At 35.4% G+C, this 19321-nt stretch overlaps 1 protein-coding gene across 1 annotated transcript in view; it reads left to right on the top strand.

The window, feature by feature from the left end:
- Nucleotides 1-19321, top strand: part of MYH15 (myosin heavy chain 15) — a 90549-nt gene that overhangs the window by 55865 nt on the left and 15363 nt on the right. The window contains exons 30-38 of the mRNA XM_087966535.1: nucleotides 1071-1189; nucleotides 1835-2031; nucleotides 2802-3151; nucleotides 6372-6496; nucleotides 12691-12806; nucleotides 14561-14753; nucleotides 15980-16183; nucleotides 17330-17455; nucleotides 17655-17825. Coding sequence (XP_087822661.1) covers nucleotides 1071-1189; nucleotides 1835-2031; nucleotides 2802-3151; nucleotides 6372-6496; nucleotides 12691-12806; nucleotides 14561-14753; nucleotides 15980-16183; nucleotides 17330-17455; nucleotides 17655-17825 — 1601 coding nt within the window. The remainder of the gene's footprint in view (nucleotides 1-1070; nucleotides 1190-1834; nucleotides 2032-2801; nucleotides 3152-6371; nucleotides 6497-12690; nucleotides 12807-14560; nucleotides 14754-15979; nucleotides 16184-17329; nucleotides 17456-17654; nucleotides 17826-19321) is intronic.

Below are 19321 nucleotides of genomic sequence, written 5' to 3'. Positions count from 1 at the left end.
ATCCCTTTGACTTTTTATTTTCAGCATTAAATGCCTATTAATGTCAAAGTGGATTTTTTTTTTCAATTTCTTGCTTAAGTCTCTTAGCTGTCAGTATAGGAAAAGGAGAAAAAAAAACCAAATCTTTTCCCTTTTCTCTCTCCTTCACAGCTTAAAAATCTTCTTAGGGAACAATGTTATTGTTTTTTTTAAATAGTTTCAATTCCAGGGTACCTTATTTGTTGCTTTTGCTGTTTGACCCAGTCAACCAAAACTTTCTCTTCTTATCTTCCTCCTGCACATTCTTTTCCGGACGAGTTCTTCTTTGTGGTGGCCATTTCTGACCACCGCTACAACCGCCTTTGGGAAAGGGAGTAATGGCCAGCTGGGGAGGAGAGATGCGGCTCTCCTCAACCCTGCAGGCAGTCTCCCCCTTCTTCACCACCTCTACGGGGTGGCTTAGCCCCGAAACCAGCCGGCTCGGGGCGCTCCAGCAGCAAGCACGGATCGAAGCCTCACAGAGACGAGGTTTTGGTCTGTCGCCGAAGAAGCTCAAACCGGAAGTCTTGGTTTTTAAATAAGAATATTGAGCAGAAATACTAAACCAGGCTTCCACTCCTTTATTTCTGTGTCTGCATGCAAGAATTATTTTGTTTTCAATATCATTCTGCAATATTTTTAAGTGTTAAGTATTCATACATGGTAGAAGTCAATGGAGATGCATTTGTAATGAAACTGAATAACTTGGCTAGCAGAGCTACTATATCTGCATTATGCATTAACCTGAAATTTCACATTTATGCATCTTTTCAGTCCAACATCACATTGTTTTTTTCTCCTTTGTTTTCTCTGTGACCAGAGAATTTCTCGGATTCCTCACGGAACTTCAATTTTGGCAAAGTATGAGCCAGCCTGCAAATGTTTTGTACCATTTACTATCTCAGACCATCCCATTGTCTCTGAAGGGCAATCTCACTTTAGAATAATCTGAACTGATAAAATATTTGCCTCGAGTAACAAAATATATTCCATTTTGCTTTCCTGTCATAAAAAGCATATGCTCATTATTGCTTTTGATACCTCTCTGGCAGGTGAATTTACAAGGCTGCTGGAAGAAAAAGAATCACTCATCAACCAACTTTCTCGAGGGAAATTGTCTTTCACTCAACAAATAGATGAACTTAAAAGGCAGCTAGAGGAAGAGACCAAGGTAATGCTTTTGTTAGGAATCCTGACATGATTCTGAGACAGCCCAAAAAATATATCTAATTTTAAGGTAGTTTGTGAATAGGTACAGAATCACATGTCTCATGTCACTGCAATGGAACTACATTGATCTGCATGACAGGGAAAATTGGTTCATTATTATTTTTTATTTGTGTAAATCAAATAATTATTTGTCAAGATTTGTGTAAATAGCAATAGCAGTAGCAAGTAGACTTATATACCACTTCACAGTATTTTACAGCCTCCTCTAAATGGTTTACAAAGTCAGTATATGGCGTCCCAAAAATCTGGGTCCTCATTTTACCCACCTCAGAAGGGTGGAAGGCTGTATCAACCTTGAGCTGGTGAGAATCAAACTAATAGCGGTCGGTAGAATTTGCCTGCAATGCTGCATTCTAATCACTGCACCACCACAGCACTTAAAATAGAGAATGGGATTATAAATTCAGAATAAAGGTTGTGATAGTTATTATGGATTGAGTGATATAATGTAATACATGAGATTTTCATACCTAAAAGGTAAAACCCAAAATTGGGAATCAGTCACAGGAACTTGCTAGCTACAACTCCAATTGTAGCTCCTTTTTCTGTTACAAAATGTGCTAATTCCAGTTTCCTTATCCTGCAGTCCAAGAATGCTTTGGCCCATGCTCTGCAGGCTTCTCGCCATGACTGTGACCTCTTGCGTGAGCAGTTTGAGGAAGAACAAGAAGCTAAGGCTGAATTGCAGAGGGCACTTTCTAAAGGGAATTCAGAAGTAGCACAATGGAGAACTAAATATGAAACAGATGCAATCCAAAGAACAGAAGAACTTGAAGAAGCTAAGTAAGAGACATCATAGTTACTGCTTAACTTTTCACTATAGGTAGTCTTTGGCTTACAACACAAGCCCAGAGTTTATGTTGATAAGTCAGATATTTGTTAAGTGAGTTTTGCCTCATTTTACAACTTTTCTTGCCATATTTGTTAAGTGATTCACTGCAGTTGTTAAATTAGTTAACATTTCTAAAATGAATCTGATTTCTCCATTGACTTTGCTTGTTAGAAGGTCACAAAAGGTCCTTGGGACACTGCTACCATCATAAATATGAACCAGTTGTCAAACATCTGAATGTAAAACATGTGACCATGGGGATGCTTCAATGGTCATAAGTGTGAAAAATGGTCATGTCACTTTTTTCAAAGCCATTGTAACTTCGAATGGTCATTAAAGAAACTGTTGTAAGTCAAGGACTACCTGCATATTCTTTTTATAAACTGGTATGAATATGTGGAAAAGAAAAGTAGAACTAGTGGTGAAACTATAGCAGAAAACTCAAAGGAATTTTATGTAAATATTATATAGAATGAGTTGCCAGAAAAAACTTTGGAACAGATCAGAACTGATTCCTGAGATTGACTGGTCTCAGAAGGCCCTAAATTCTGTGCTGGCCAGGGGTGCGAAAATGCTCTATACCTCAGGGAATTGGAAACAAATTTTTGCCAATATGTAACCAAGAAAGTTCAGTAGTATTAATTGAAATTAGATTGATTGATTTTTGTAAAAGTCAGAAGATTTTTGGATGTGTTAATTTATTATGAATATCTGATATCAGGAAAAAATTGGCAGCTCGTCTCCAGGAGGCAGAGGAAGCCATTGAAGCTGCCAATGCCAAATGCTCATCTCTGGAAAAGACAAAACACCGACTGCAGAATGAATTGGAGGACATAATGATTGACTTGGAGAAGGCCAACTCAGCTGCAGGATTTCTGGACAAGAAGCAGCGCAATTTTGACAGGATTATTGCAGAATGGAAACAGAAGTATGAAGAATCCCAAGCCGAACTTGAGAGTGCCCAGAAGGAATCTAGGAGCCTCAGTACAGAATTATTTAAACTGAAAAATGCATATGAAGAGAGCCTAGACAATACAGAGACCTTAAAAAGAGAAAACAAGAATCTCCAAGGTAGGTCATTCGTTACCAAGGATACTGCAGGGAAGTCATGAATAATTTATATAAGGAGCTTGAAGCCTTAACCCACCAAGATGCAGAGCAATTTGCCTACCTAAAAGGAGGGTAAATAAAAGTCTGGTGTCATAATGTTCCAGGTGTGATCTGGACTTATTTGTCTAGAACTTCACCTCTCAAGTACCAAAAAGAACTTTCATATCAGAAACATTAATTTTCATAACATCAGTCGAATATCCTTAAAAAGTCTTAATTACCATGGAATTTGTCAAACACATTAAGTTCCTGGAATGGTAGAATAGACAAATATCTAATATAAAACTATGAGTAGATGATACTGATTTATCAGAACAAAGGAACACAGTGTCCACCCATAGTGGATCTGGATACCAAAGCCTAGAAAAGCATGGCACAGAAGATACAATTATTTTCACTGTAATAACCCAGTGTTAGATAATACCATGTGTCTCTTTATATGTGAACCACACAATCTGTGTACCAACATTTCATAGATATTTCCTTACCTAAAGAGAAATAGAATGAACAGAGCAAAAAAAAAAAGCAGCAAGAGCAGGAGTGACTTCCAACTTCCTACCAGCTTGACCATGGCTGATCAGCCTCTGGCAACCATGAGGGGGCAGGTCTTCCTGGCTTCTGGAAAGTTAGGACCATTCTACTGAACCTCTGGGTGACAGCAATATTTAAACAACCACAAATTCCCTCATGGGAGTCATGGATCCTGGATTTTGGGCCCATTCTATAACTTATCCCATTTGAGGTAATTACTTCAAAAATTGGTGCTCTGTGATGCACCATTTTACCCAATTAAAGTTTACAGGCATAAAAATTTTGTTTGTAGATAGATGGAACAAACATATGAAGACGAGACATAACATTGTTGTCATGCTTCTGACCTACGTCAGTTCGTAATGAATATTCTTCATAATAGTAGCATACTATTATTGTATGATCAGTATTTCTTTATAGCTTATGTATTCTAATGATAATATAGGACTTTCTTTTCATAAAAAATAACAGAATAATAATAAATCTTGGATGACACTTAGAAAATATATGTACATTGGCAAATTTTCCATCTGTCAATTACAAAAAGCAACACTGCTTGGATCTGCTACTATACTATGCCAATACATTATGACACCTTAGGTTCTTGGAGAGAATTCAATGTATATGAAGTCCAACACCAGCTAAAGAACCAGGATCTGTGATTTCATATTTTTGTGTATATAATAATAGTAATAATTTATTTGATCAATGATCAGCCAAAATTTTAAAAAAACACAACACCAAAGTAAAATTGAATAAGTGAGACAAACTATCAGCATACTATATATAAAATGATTAATAAAATGTGACATAAACTGCTATAATGCATTAATTACTTGTACAAGTGTAAATCTAAAACATTACAGACTGTGAAGTAATATATATATATAATCTAAAAACAAAATAGTTGGTACGTGTTAATTGAAAGTGATAAAACAGAAGTGATTCCCCCCGCCCCCCATAACCAGTTATGCTCTTTTATGATAACAATACAGAATTTGGCTACTTCATAGATGATAAATAGTTTCAAAACTTCTAGAAGATGGTTCACATGGAATTGCCTGGTCTTCCTGGAAACCTATATATTAGGGGAAGAATATAATATCTGTAGAATTTACAGTGTAGTAATACATGTGAAATAACAGAATAATAGAGTTGGAAGAGACCTTGGAGGTCTATCTAGTCTAACCCCTGCTAGTCAGGGAACCCTATATCATTTCACACAAAGGGTTGTCCAATCTCTTCTTAAATATTTTCAACTTCACAACTTCTGGAGGCGAATTGTTTCACAGATTAATTGTTCTGTCAGGAAATTTCTCCTTATTTCTAGGTTGCTTCTCTCTTTGATTAGTTTCCACCCATTACTTCTTGTCCTGCCCTCAAGTGCTTTGGAGAACAGGTTGACCCCCATCCTCTTTTGGGGCAGCTCCTCAAATACTGGAAGACTGCTATCTTATCTCTCCTAGTCCTTCTTTTCATTAAATTAGACATACCCAATTCAAGCAACCCTTCTTCATATGTTTTAGTCTCCAGTGCCCTAATCATCTTCGTTGCTCTTCTCTGCACTCTTTCTAGAGTCTCAATGGTATCGGTCAGTATCAGTCTTACAGCAGTGCAGATGGCAAGATTTTATGTCTGACTTTGAAAAATACTATTTTCAGCTCGAAGAGAGTTACATTTTATAGAAATCTTGCTGATTCCCAATTGCCCCTCTTGGTCCAGTTTCTATCAAACCTATTTTTGGAATATGACCAGTCTGATCCATGCAGATCATCATAAAAAATAACAGTATGGCTATTCAAGTATCTCATGTTTATCTGGAAGTTGTTTTAATTGACAGAACTTGGAGATCCTTTTTATTCTGCCTTGTAGGAACCAATGATGTATTATAATATGTGCTCCACATGGTGCTACCATTGGAGGGTATCTGAAAGCTTTAATTGGCTCAAAATTCAATGGCCTGTGTAGTTTTGGGCAAGCCCAAATTTGTGCACGTTTCACCTTTTTTTGCAGAGCTGAGCTTTATTGAATGCTGATTTGCTTCTGGGTACAATTCAAGGTGCTGGTTATCACCTTTAGAGCCCTACGTGGCTTGGGACCAAGTTAGTTGAAGGAGTGCCTTTCTCCAATTACATCTACCCAGCCCACTAGAGTAAGAAGGCAGGGCATGTTGTGTGACCCACTTGTTAAGGAAATACATTGGGTAGGACCAAAAATAGGGTCTTCTTCTCTTCCTTCCCTGTGGACCATGATTCCCCTGGAGATAAAATTGGTTCCCATCTTGTTACTTCTTCAAAATATCCTGATGACATAGTTCTGTCAGTGAACTTGGGGATCTTAAGTTGATCCAAAGCCAAGTACCGGTAGCTTATTTGATTTGTTTTCAGCCACAGGGGCAGATGGGAGGAAATGGATTTTGGAGGAATGGGGCTTCAGTTCAATTTAATTCATTACTGTATGCTACCCAGAGTCACTGTGTGTGAATTGGACATCCCTAAAAAATTGCTAAAAAAATAAACATTCAACATCTTTCAGCTTTGATGGCACACACAAACATGTACACATACATGTGCACAGACATTGGTTTAGAAGAAAGGGAGGTCCTTCATATTCTTATTCCTTTATCATTGTTTTTAAAAAATTCTTTCAGAGGAAATTTCAGATCTAACTGATCAGATCAGTGAAGGAAACAAGAACCTTCATGAACTAGAGAAAATGAAGAAGCAGACTGAACAAGAAAAAGTAGAAGTCCAGCTAGCACTGGAAGAAGCTGAGGTAAGGTAAAGATTTGGAAAAAGAATGTGAAGGATACCTAACTTGGGCTGCAAATATTCAGAATTCTTTGCTACCTGTAGTAATTGTTTGATATTTGCCTCCCAGATCTGGGAGTCTTAATATTGTGGGAATAAAGTCTTAAACTCAATCCTGAAAGAGTAAAGAGAACTCTGGGAACCAGAAAACAATTTTTCTGTATGAGAGATAATTTGTTGGGAAAGGTAAATTAGTAAAACAATTAAGGATAAAATTTGCATAATGTTAAACTGACTTTGCATTTAACATGCAAATGGAATCAGCTGGAAGAGATGTTAATTATCCAAATCAAAGAAGGCAGACAGAGGGACGCTCTGACTCTTTTACTCCTCTGTTGTAATCTTGAGGGAAATCTTGGCCTTTGAATTCAGGAAATTCCTGCCGTGTCCCCAGTGAAGTGTAGCTAATACCAGGTTCCGAGGAAGTGCTTTTCTTAAGACCTCATAAAGAGAAGAAAGGGCTAAATCTTCTCTTCCAACTGCTACAATCAAATAATTGCCAGTTGTATATCTAGAGAGAGTTACAATTTAAAAAGGATGTAAATGCAAATACATATTTCACATTAGGTAGTTTGCCAGTTTACTATTTCTGACTTGCTCTGAGGGCATATTCATAAATGCATGCTTATCTCTGGTTAATTTAGCCATGATTTATCTAATTGATCCAGGCACAATAAACTGAATTATAAACTAAGCATTCATCCTGTGGTTGCCCAACATGCTAAACTATATTATGATTGGCCAATTTGCCATTCTATGTGTCATGTGAACAAAACATAGTCTAAAAGCAAAGGTTGGTGTTTGGTCAATTTGCATATTTATTTATTTATTTATTTATTTGATTTGCCAATTGTTTACAAGACAATAAGTATAAATGTATACATAGTTGTGAATACATGAAATGGTTACATATAAGAAAAATAAAGAATAAGAGAAACAATAGGACAGGGACGGTAGGCACGTTGGTGCGCTTATGCACGCCCCCTACAGACCTCTTAGAAAAGGGGTGAGGTCAATAGTAGACAGTCTAAGGTTAAAGTTTTTGGGGTTTGGGGAAGAAACTACAGAGTCGGGTAGAGTATTCCAGACATTGACCACTCTATTGCTGAAGTCGTATTTCCTGCAATCAAGTTTGGTGCGGTTTACTTTGAGTTTGTATCTATTGTGTGCTCTTGTGTTGTTATGGTTGAAGCTGAAGTATTCATTGACAGGTAGGACATTGCAATGTATGATTTTGTATACCATGCTTAAGTCAGACCGAAGACGGCGTAATTCAAGGTTTTCTAGTTCTAGAATTTCAAGTCTGGTGGCATAAGGTATTCTACAGCGAGTAGAGGAGTGGAGAACTCTTCTTGTGAAATATTTCTGGACTTTCTCAATTGTGCTAATATCAGATACGTAGTGTGGATTCCAGACTGATGAACTGTATTCGAGTATTGGTCTAGCAATGTTTTGTATGCTCTGGTTAGTAGTGTGATATTACCAGAGAAAAAGCTACGTAGGATTAGGTTAACAACTCTTAATGCCTTTTTGGCTATGTAGTTGCAGTGTGCTCTAGCACTTAGATCATTAGAGGTGAGTATTCCAAGGTCCTTTACAGAGCTTGGGTCATCAACAAGATCTTGACTATTCAGCTTGTATTTTATTTTCTGATTCTTTTGCCAATATGTAAGACAGAGCATTTATTTGTTGAGATTTGAAGTTGCCATTTGTTTGACCATTCGGATACATAGTCAAGATCTTTTTGTAGGGTAGCAGTATTGTCTGTGGTATTGAACAGCTTTACATCATCAGCGAAGAGAACGCAATTGCTCTTAATATGATCACAGAGGTCGTTTATGTAGAGTATGAAGAGAGTTGGTCCTAGAACACTGCCTTGGGGAACACCACTATTGACAGGTACTGGATTTGATAGGACGCTCCCGATTTTGACCATTTGTTGTCTGTTTGACAGGAATGCTTCTAACCAGTTATTCAGTTGTCCAGAGATACCATAGGATTTTATTTTTAGGAGTAGTTTGTCGTGTACCACTGAATCAAAGGCTTTACAGAAGTCTATTTAGATTGCGTCTATTGTTTTGCCCTGGTCGAGTTGTGTCGTCCATATGTTTTTGCAGTGTAAGAGTTGCAGATTACAGGATAGTTTTTCCTGAAACCAAATTGTTTATTGGAGAGTAGGTTATTTGTCTCTAAGTGAAGGATGATGGATTGGTTAATAATTGATTCCATGACTTTACAGGTGACGCAGCATAAGGAGATTGGCCTGTAGTTTTCAACTAGGCTTGGGTCTCCCTTTTTGAAGATGGGGATGACTGTGGCTTGTGACCATAGGTTAGGCAAGGAGCTGGTTCTGAAAGATTTTTCAAAGATTATGCTTAGAGGTTTGGCTATGGCAGTGGATAGCTTTCTTAAGAAGTAGGCACATATTCCATCCGGTCCAATAGATAGAGATGGTTTTAGGTTGCGTATTGCTTTTTCAACATTGTCTTCTGTGAAATCGATATGTATTAGATCATTGTTGTTATCTGTGGTACGGCTAGGAAATATTGGGCATGATCCATTGCTGTTTACAAATACTGAGCCGAAGAATGTGTTAAAGATGTTGGCTTTAATGGTGTCGTCGTTGCAGTCTTTACCATCAGGTCCTATCAAGGGAGGGATGGACCTTGAGTCTTTTAGTTTGTTGTTTACAAAATTGTAAAAAGCGGGTGGAATTGGTGCTTAGAAGGTTTTCCTCTTGTTTAATGTGATAATTGGTGCATTCGGTCTTTATCTGGTGGCATAGATTTTTGTATCGGTTTTTGAAATATGAAGCATTGGATCAAAAGTAACTCTTTTTTTTACAGTTGTGGGTCCTTTCTTGCTCTTGAAAGTAGTGTTTTATGCCTCATCCCAAAGTGAAAATAACTTTGGAAATCTTATTTACTTTGTACAACCTCTTGGACAATCTGGAAAAGTGAAAATGGCTACAAAGCCTTATAATTATAGTGCTATATAGATTCAGAAAAAATCCTTTTTGTTCTTTGGCTATAATCCAAATTCTCATATTACTCAATTGGCCAATAAGATATTCAATATTGTTGTAAATGTAGAAGTATGGGGAAAGTTGTTCTATTTAAAAATGTCATTCACTTGCCTTGGCTACAAATATCCAGGTGTTTTCTACCATCAAATTGTCAGAAATTTCCAGCCAAGACATGTTTTTCTGTGTTTTTGTGAAATGGTAATCATCAGGTTGATTTCATCTTTTGATATCTATGTTCTTCTGTGCTCTCTTAAGTATAATTTAGTGTATCTGATAATCATCTGTTTACATAACAAGCTAAATGAATACATTCTATAGCACTGTCATAAATTAAAATTTAAAAAATTATTTATTTATGTTAAAAGGGACATACACCATCTATTTATCTAATAGTTTTGGGAATGCACTGATACTGAAAATAAGCTTTGAATCAGCCACATGTATTATTTTATTAATCTGTCTTTGTTTTTGTTTTTTAAAAAAAATGCAGGCTATCTTATGTTTTGCAGGGATTTCCCCATCAAATAAAAAGGTTTTTGGTATTACAGCAGAGGAACAGCATGCTTGGTTCCACAGTTTTGAAGCAAGCATATATGTATATGTATATGCATGTATACATATATTTATGTACATATATGAATACTGTATGTACAGTATATGTATGTGTGTGTGTATACACATACACACACACACAGAGAGAGAGAGAGAGAGAGAGAGAGAGAGAGAGAGAGAGAGAGAGAGAGACTTTGATATACAACATATACAGCACAATAGAATAAAATCTACCTGAGCACCATATGTCCATTGAATATATTTTACCTTGATAAAACAGTCTAGAATGCAACCCAGCATACTCATTAAAACAGTTGTTCCACAAAACTACAAGGAAGATTTTTATTTTTGTTTCTATTTTCTAAGCAATGCATTTTGCAGTAATCCAGTGCAAAGAAGCCAGGGCCATGTATGCTCTCAGAGTGTCTTTTTTGGTGGCCATTTGTGAAAATCTTCAGTAGATATCCAGAAACTGTAGTGAGCACTGAAATAGGCTTAAGCTAGTGAGTTGTTTTTTTTTTAATCCAGTGCCCTGTGCAGTACAGTCTGCTTTTCCCAAACTGTTCATTGTGGTCCCTCACCAACAGAAGGTGAAGAAAAACTTTCTCAAAATTTTGTTGGCCTTTGGCCTTTGTACTACATGGTGAAGGTTCAACCACTTGATGCATATTCATACATGAAGCTATTCCTTTTCAGACTAAACAGCATTATCCATTTCATAAATACAGATTCTTACTTCCAATCTAACTAGAGCTTACAATACAGATTCTTACTTCTAACGTAGGAATCAATATATTCATTCCTACATTGTTTTTGTTCCTGAATATTGTAGTCATTAACTTCTAAATTTAATAAATGAGGCCACACAATAAAGTGTTGCTATGCGTTACAAATGTTTTTATGAATATGAATGTGTGTGAGAGAATGAAGACTGGAGATTATGGGTATGAGCACCTAATAAATCATAAACATGAACAAAAAACGTTTCTTAAAATGATTCCATTTGACAGATGACTAAAATCAGATAAACGTGTGTGCCTTCATTAGCAATATTGTTGCTTACAACTCATTGTCAGAGTTGTACTAGAATAACAACATCTGATAAGCATATATATATCCACAGATTGAATTTGCTTCATTTTAAAGAATCTCAGTCAGATGGCATAACACTATATAGAAAAACAAATGTTCAATCCACATGATAGTTAAGAGGGAACTAAATGAATTATACTGATCCCTCTGCTGCACAATGCTTTATTTTAAAAATTAGTTTAAAAATGCAATATACAACTAAATCAGAAAAAAACAAATGCAATGAAAATCAAGGAATTATTACTGCGGGATTTTATATTCTTGTTTTCTGTTAAATCTTTAGCCTTTATTTGGAATCTTGGCCATGAAATTTAAATATTCTTAAAAATTCTTAATTGTATTGATGAGTTGGCTGGTTTTTGATCCATGAAAGCTCATCCTGTTCCATATCCCTTTTTCCTATCATTCCTCAGCACATATTTTTACATAGTACATTACCATGCAGTTTATTCATGCTAGATCTTAAAGCCAGTCATAAAAACCTCTATTTTCATATCTGCAATAAACATAAATGAGCAAATGAATGAAAAGATAAATAAACTTGCTTATGCAAATTAAAAAGAAATGGAAAACAATGCTATCAAGTTCACATAAAAATGCCCAGGTTTTTAGTGCTATTATAAGAAGCTTTGATAGTCCGGAAGGAATTAACCTTCAGCCCTACTACATACCTGTGTGTTCCTACCATAGCTATTACATTACAAGTGGAGGCTTAATCTATTCTAGACAGAACAAATGGTGTTTTACACAACATGTACTGCTAAGCCAAAATACAATTTGCACCAGAAGGGATATCAGATAATATCTGTTTCATCCTGATATCAAGTCAAGTTGTAGGGTAATTCAGAAGCTGTTAAATTAGAATAAATTGCATGTACCTCTTGTCATCCTGGCAGTAAGAATAAAACAGTAGTAAACCAAATTATTAACAGATTGCTCCCTTTTTATGATACTCAAGGTGAATTGCCCAACATACATTTCATTCTCTTTGATGGTAGTTTGATCTAATGATTAAGATATGGAGTCAAAAAATAAAATAAAATCTGAGTACGAGTCCTACCTTAGGCAAGTAATCAGTTGCATGATATTGGCCCAGTCACTTTTTCTCAGCTCTTGAAAGAAGACAGTGACAAACCACTTTTGAAAACATAAAATTGCAAGGACTAGTCTGTATAGTCACCTGGACTCAACAGACTCTAAGGCATGTGTAGTGTAAACAACCAAATATATCAGGTAGGGTCAGTGATGGCAAGATTACCTGCTCCTACCCTCGCATGTAAAAATGTTGCAAAGTGGTACTAATGCTGATAAAGAATACCAGTAGTTAGAAATCTTTAGTCTGTGCTTTTTGATATTATCATAATGATTGCTCTGCAACTGAACAGAATATTGGATTGTGCCTTTCAGCTACCATAGCATATGTGTGGTGATTTTTTCTTTTCTTTTTTTAAAGACAGTTAACTTCAATTTATATTGTACATGTTTATTAGGGAGCTCTGGAACATGAAGAAAGCAAAACATTACGCTTTCAACTGGAACTTTCCCAAATTAAAGCAGACTTTGAACGAAAATTGGCAGAAAGAGAGGAGGAAATGGAAAACTTCAGGTACAGTATGATAAACTTTTCCACAACCTGTCATACCAAAACCAAAACTGGATTGATACTAACTGTAAACTATATATGGAATTTCGGCTTAAAACATGTCTCTTAAGTACTGCTTAGGAGTTCATTATTGACAGTGCTCAACATATGGGCAGTTTGGACACTCCTACCACCATCTTTCTACAAGCTGATTTTGATGTTGGCTGTGGCAGGTGCAAATGTCTGTATCAGGGTGACTTTCATAATATGACTCTATGTGTATTGGCTTCTACGTAAGGTTTCTCAGCGTTCTAACTTTCCTAGAGTCCAATATCACTTAATTGCTGATATTTTTGCATATATGTGTTATTAGCAGGTGGTGTCATTTGACATACCCCAATATGGGAGGTTATTTGGAGTAGTTTCCTGTTGAAAAAGAGATTACTATAACTTAAGATGACCAACTGCCCCTATTAATTTTAACTAGGGCTGGATCCAGGCTGCAAAATTGTATTCAACAAGTAAATAGCAGACATAAAGGCAGTTCCAATACTTCGTTTCCAGGTAGTAGTTATCTGGATTTTTACCATCCAGATCTAGTAGTGCTAGTGCAATAGAATCTAAAAATTAGTCTGCAGGATGGGTGAATCTGTCAGATGTGTTTATTCATTCAAATAATTGTAAATTTCTTTTTTGTTTGTGTGTCCCAATATGTAAATTCTGGTTAATATTTTTAAAGAGAGAAAAAGAACACTGAACAGATTTCTATCTGAATACAATATCTTATTTACGTTTTCCTAGAGAGAACGTTCTTGAGAGAACTGGGTTTTCTCTTCTTGACATTTATCGTTAAATTGGCTAGACTGTCTGTAAAAGACTAACTGCTGCAATTTTGCAATACAATTATAAATGAACTCATAAAGATTCAAGCCCAATATTTAAGAGCTACACAGTCAAAACCCTCTGAAAATATTTCTTTCTTCACAGTTCTTTTTTAACTAATTATTACACACATGCATTTATGTTTAGGAATAATAAAATAATTAGAGAAAACAAAGAAAGAACAGAAATTCTGCTAAAAGTGCAATCAATAAAAAATAGAAAAAGGTAGAAAAAACAGAAAGATATAAAGAAAGATACACAGAAAAGATATGTTTATGTATAAAGAAGTAGCTTCTGATATTCTTCACAGCAGTTATAATTACATTTATATTGTACATCTACTATTATTGCCAAACTTAGAATGGTATTAATTTTCCATTCCATTCTAAGTAGCTCACAATTCTAAACAAGGTTACTAAGAAGTAGACTCTATAGCAATCAATGGGTCTTGGTTTTGGGGAAAAAGAAACATAAAAGAGATCCAATGAAATTTATCAATAAGAACTACTATAGATACAAGTGATCTATATTTCTTAATCATCACAAGATTTTTTTTCATAGTTGTTCTGCCAGTAACACATTATGCAGAAGAGGGCAATTTACTTCTGCTTATGAATCTGTTGAACCATCTGCACATGCTGTCTTAATTTGCAAGAATGTTGTTAAGACTGATTGATAATTACTGTCTGCACAATATGTTGACAAAAGATATATTAATAAACAAAAGGAAATAAACAAGAAAAAACTGGAATCACTTTTTAAGAATTAAAAATTGAGGCAGACTGTCTTTTGTCTGATAGACAGACAAAAATATAACAGCCTTCCTGATAGTAAAGCAATGTTTGAAGATGACTTGGGATGAAAGGTGTGTATATTAAAAAATATTTCAAAAATAGGAGAAACCAGCAGCGTACAATAGACACACTTCAGTCTACCTTGGATTCTGAAGCTAAAAGCAGAAATGAGGCTGTCCGGCTGAAGAAGAAGATGGAAGGTGATCTCAATGAAATGGAAATCCAGTTGAGTCATGCTAACCGGCATGCTTCCGAAGCAACTAAGGCCACACGCATCCTTCAGACTCAAATAAAGGTATTCCATGAATTGTTAATGAAATCTGTATATCATAACAACAACAGCAGCAAAATTCCAATAGATGCAGATACCATATAGTGCTAAGTTTCAAATTTGGTGTTGTAAGGAAAATTTTGAATTGCCAACCCATGGTCAGATACAAGGTTTTTTCCCTATCTAATTCTAAAATAAGACGATAAGTCCACCTGGATAAAATAACTTAATATGAGAAAATTGTTTGGTGTGGAGAAATAAAAAATGTCATCAGCCAGACTACTTGGTCTTTTCATAAATTGCATTTTACACTACAATGGCAAACAGTTTAGAGACTGTACATTTGCCATGGTATCTATCAATATTTTTCCCTGGTGAATGTGCATCTTGAATAATCTTAAGAAGCTCTATCTTTCTCACACAATTAATGCTATTTCAAGTCATTGTATCATATTCACATTAGTATGCAATTTATAACAGGATGTAGTTCGCATCCTTTTCTTCCATTTTAATTTTTCCTCTTTCTACTCCCTTAGATATAATGGTCATATTAATCACAAGGATAGGAATTACATAAGCATGCAGTTATCTTTGTATGTATGTACATATGTGCCAGAATTTCAAAGTTATTTAGCTAAATAAGAAAATTCAGATCTCTTTAGCTTGTTTTGAAGTAAATCAGACTTTTTCATGCATTTGTTAAAAACATATTTATTTTACTCTGAAGAGAAAAAGATAGAAAACTAGATGGAAGTGGGGCACATTTAACACATTTAAAAGTGGTACAGTAGTCCTTTAATTTCATCTCTCTGTATTTCTTTTTATATTTTTAATCAGAGATGTGCCTACCAAGATATAAAACACATAAGCTTGTTTATTTATTAAGTAAGTGGAGAAAAGATGGCATGCTCTGCTCACCCATGAGAAGAAAACCGTAAGAAAAATCAAAATGTTTGGACAATTGTACTTCTCAAGAAGCAGACATGGAAGCAACCAATAGTTTAAAAAAACCACACACAATTTGAAATTGGTCTTAGTTCTCTTTATGACAATTATGTAGCTCAAGTTGCCTGCCTACTGATCTTATAGCTGCTCCAAGATAATAAGATGAAACGTATTTACATAATATTTGCTGATTTCAGTAAAAACAAAACACAGTTAAGCCTAGGTGTGAATAAAGACATCAGGAATTCCATGACTGTAGCAGGAGACAGATAGACAGATATATGTGAGATTTCATCTTCTTTCAGGAATTGCAAATGCAGCTTGATGATTCAACACATCTTAATGAGGATTTCAAAGAGCAATTGGCAGTCACTGATCGACGTAATACTCTTCTCCAATCTGAGCTGGATGAGCTGAGGGCTGTGCTGGACCAGACAGAACGTAGTCGTAAATTGGCAGAACAAGAATTATTAGAAGCCACTGAACGTGTCAACCTTCTACACACCCAGGTTAGCTTGCCTGTATTATTTTCTCTGTCTCCTGGTGGATAATAAATCCAACATTTCCCATAAAGAAATATCTTTGTGGTTCCTTGTTGTAGAACAACATATAGGAAATAATAAATTTATCCACCAGGGTTTCTTTCTGTGTGAATAGAAAAAAAGGAATAAAGTATATATTACAAACTGACCAATATTTAAAATTTTATCTTTTGGCCTCTAGGTCAAAGAAAATTGCCTTTGTACATTTATGTGACCAATCATTTCTTTAAAAACCCTTGTGCTTAAGGGAATATTTACCCATCCATTTCTGTTTTCTGTTAGACATTTTTCCATCCAAATTTTAAGGCTCTTCTATGCTGCAAGAGCTTTGGAGAATATCCAGATAATTTCAGTACAAGAATTATGTAACTTATTTAAGTTCTTTTAAAGCCCACTATTTCCATGAAAGTCCATGTCATAGCTCTTTCTTGTGGAAATAAGGGGATTTCCAAGGGTATCATCTTGGGTAGATTACTTGTTTCTTGCTTTCTGCTGTTTTCTAAGTTATAGATCAGCCTATCAGCCAATATTGGTGATCTTTTCGCAAACTAGTTACACGAAAGAAGCCTTATAATATCATGTTTTCTAAAGGATTTTTTTTTTTACTTTGCATAAACATAGAACCCATTTTATTGAGAGATGAGAGATTTATTTCAGGTTGCAGAAGTATAGAAAAACTTGAGGCCTCAACAAAGATAGCAAATATATTGTGTTATTGTTTAATGGGCTATTGTGTAATGGGCTATGCATCCATAGATGCATCTCATAAACAACTCCAAGATTCTTTGTTGTTTTTGTCTGGCAAATACTCAGAATTCCTCATCCAATTTATATTAACACACACATCTATATTAACACACACATTAATTCATGGTTGACTTCTTCTCTCTCAGATTCTAGTTATCAAGAAGGATCTGATGTGGAAGATTCTACTTTGAACCAGAAATTGACCTGATTTATTTTTCACTAGTATGTCTCTTGGAAATAATATGAGTTATTCTACCAGGAATATGAATAAGGCTACTATTATACTTTATCTTATTGGCACTGGTCCCAGTGCTACAAAAGATCCTGCCATCCTAATGAACATTCCTTTTCCTTTTGAAATAAAAGAATACAAGCCTAATCAACCAGAAGAAGAAGCTGGAGACTGATGTTACTCAAATACAAACTGAGGTGGAAGAAGCTATACAAGAATGCAGGAATGCTGAAGAAAAGGCTAAAAAAGCAATCACTGATGTAAGTAGACATCCTATTTTTTTCATTCCAGCCTAAATAATTGCTTTGTTATAGTACTTCTTTAGAACAGTATTATCTATAATTAGTTGTGGAAATTTATCTAGAACTTTAAATTCCTATGTCCATTAAATCATAAAACTGAAAATACGCATTTTAGTGTTGTAGAAGATAACCATTTCATATCTTTATGTTATTTCAGGCAGCAATGATGGCTGAAGAACTTAAGAAAGAGCAGGACACCAGTGCTCACTTGGAGCGCATGAAAAAGAATATGGAACAGACTATCAAAGATTTACAGAAGAGACTTGATGAAGCAGAACAAATTGCCCTCAAAGGGGGCAAGAAGCAGATTCAGAAGATGGAATCGAGGGTATTTTTCTTTGAATTCAAATCAAGTGATAGTTGCCTACTTCAAAAATGTGTACTTGGAGCATAGTTCTGGCTGAGTTAATGTTGTTATTTAGTATACTTTGATTTAAAAGTACCTAGTATGTCTTTAAAATGATAGAAAATAATATAAATCAATTATTATTATATTTACTCATCCTTTCAGTTAATTTTTAAAGCCGAAATAGGCCTTGTGATAACATTAGAACCAATCCTGAACGTTTCGGCAGAATCTCATCTGCCATCATCAGGCTTCTGTATTGTACTGCCTGATTTTATTGTACTATATATTCCCTTTAAATTATCTTTGCCAATGTCCCATGTTTTGATGGGTCAGATCTTTAGCTCGTTTTCTTTTTGCCTATCTTGAACTCAAGTCTGCTATGCAATCTCCTTCCTTCCAGCCTCTACATTGACTGGGCTATGTATGGATTCTCTGCTATTTTAATTCAAGGAAAAACTGGTATATCTCTTCCTCAACTTAATCTTCTATTTGATATCATTTTCAAGGATCCTGTTTCTTGCCTCCTATAATTAAACTATATAGCTGCCTTGTGCCAACATTTTTGCAAATTACAGGGTTGCACAGATCCATAATCTCATGGACTATATATAGTTAATTTCCTGAATTACAAACTCAATGACACATAGCCCATTGGCTTCACATATTTTACTCTAAAATATGGTTTACAAACCACAACATATAGCTTAGGCCCTGTGCTTCTCACCCCATTTGTAGGGACAAAATTCAGAAGAAAGTAATTGAATTGCATTATAATCTTTTGATAAAAAAGGGACTGGATATCTGAGGAACTATTTGTCTCCAATAATTTTTCCCTGACTGATATGTCCGAGCAGAATGAATACACTGCAGGTCCCTTCTAATAAACACTGTCATCTTTGTGGGACTAAGGAAAAAAATGCCTTCTCTAATGCAGCCCCACCTTCTGGAACAGTATCCCGCCAGAGACAAGGATTGTGTTCTCTCTGCTAAGGTTATGAAAATCTCTGAAAAGCCCAATAAGGTCTTGGGCTTAGATATATTATTGTTTGATTAGGGTCCCTATTTTGTTTGATTTGAGTTGTTTATAACATTGCTGCAGCCTGGGCTGTTAGTTTGATTTGATATTATACCTGTTTTTATGGATTTTTCAGTTTTGTACACTGCTCAGACTCCACTGGGCAGCTAATAAATAAAATATGACAATGGGAGCCTCTGGAACCTCTTTCCATCTATCAGAAAATAAACTGAAACCATACCACTAGAGTATGAAACAATATAGCTGAATTTTAGCAATACAGTACTTGGGTAAAAATGTACAACTAAGAATGGAAAAGGGAACATCAGTTTTCTGACAGATGAACTGACATTCTTCCCATTCTAAAAACTTTCCATGAACCTTTTAAAATGGCAAAAAATGTATCCTCTCTAATGACATCATAGACTAATTGGAAGATTATCAGTAATCAGGAGAGTGA

This window comes from Notechis scutatus, chromosome 5 (genome assembly GCF_049901735.1).
Source record: "Notechis scutatus isolate UNSWTSFEM ecotype Mainland chromosome 5, rNotScu1.2, whole genome shotgun sequence".
NCBI classification, from domain to species: domain Eukaryota; kingdom Metazoa; phylum Chordata; class Lepidosauria; order Squamata; family Elapidae; genus Notechis; species Notechis scutatus.
Note: the sequence above shows the minus strand (reverse complement) of the source record. Positions and strands in the feature narration are given on the sequence as shown.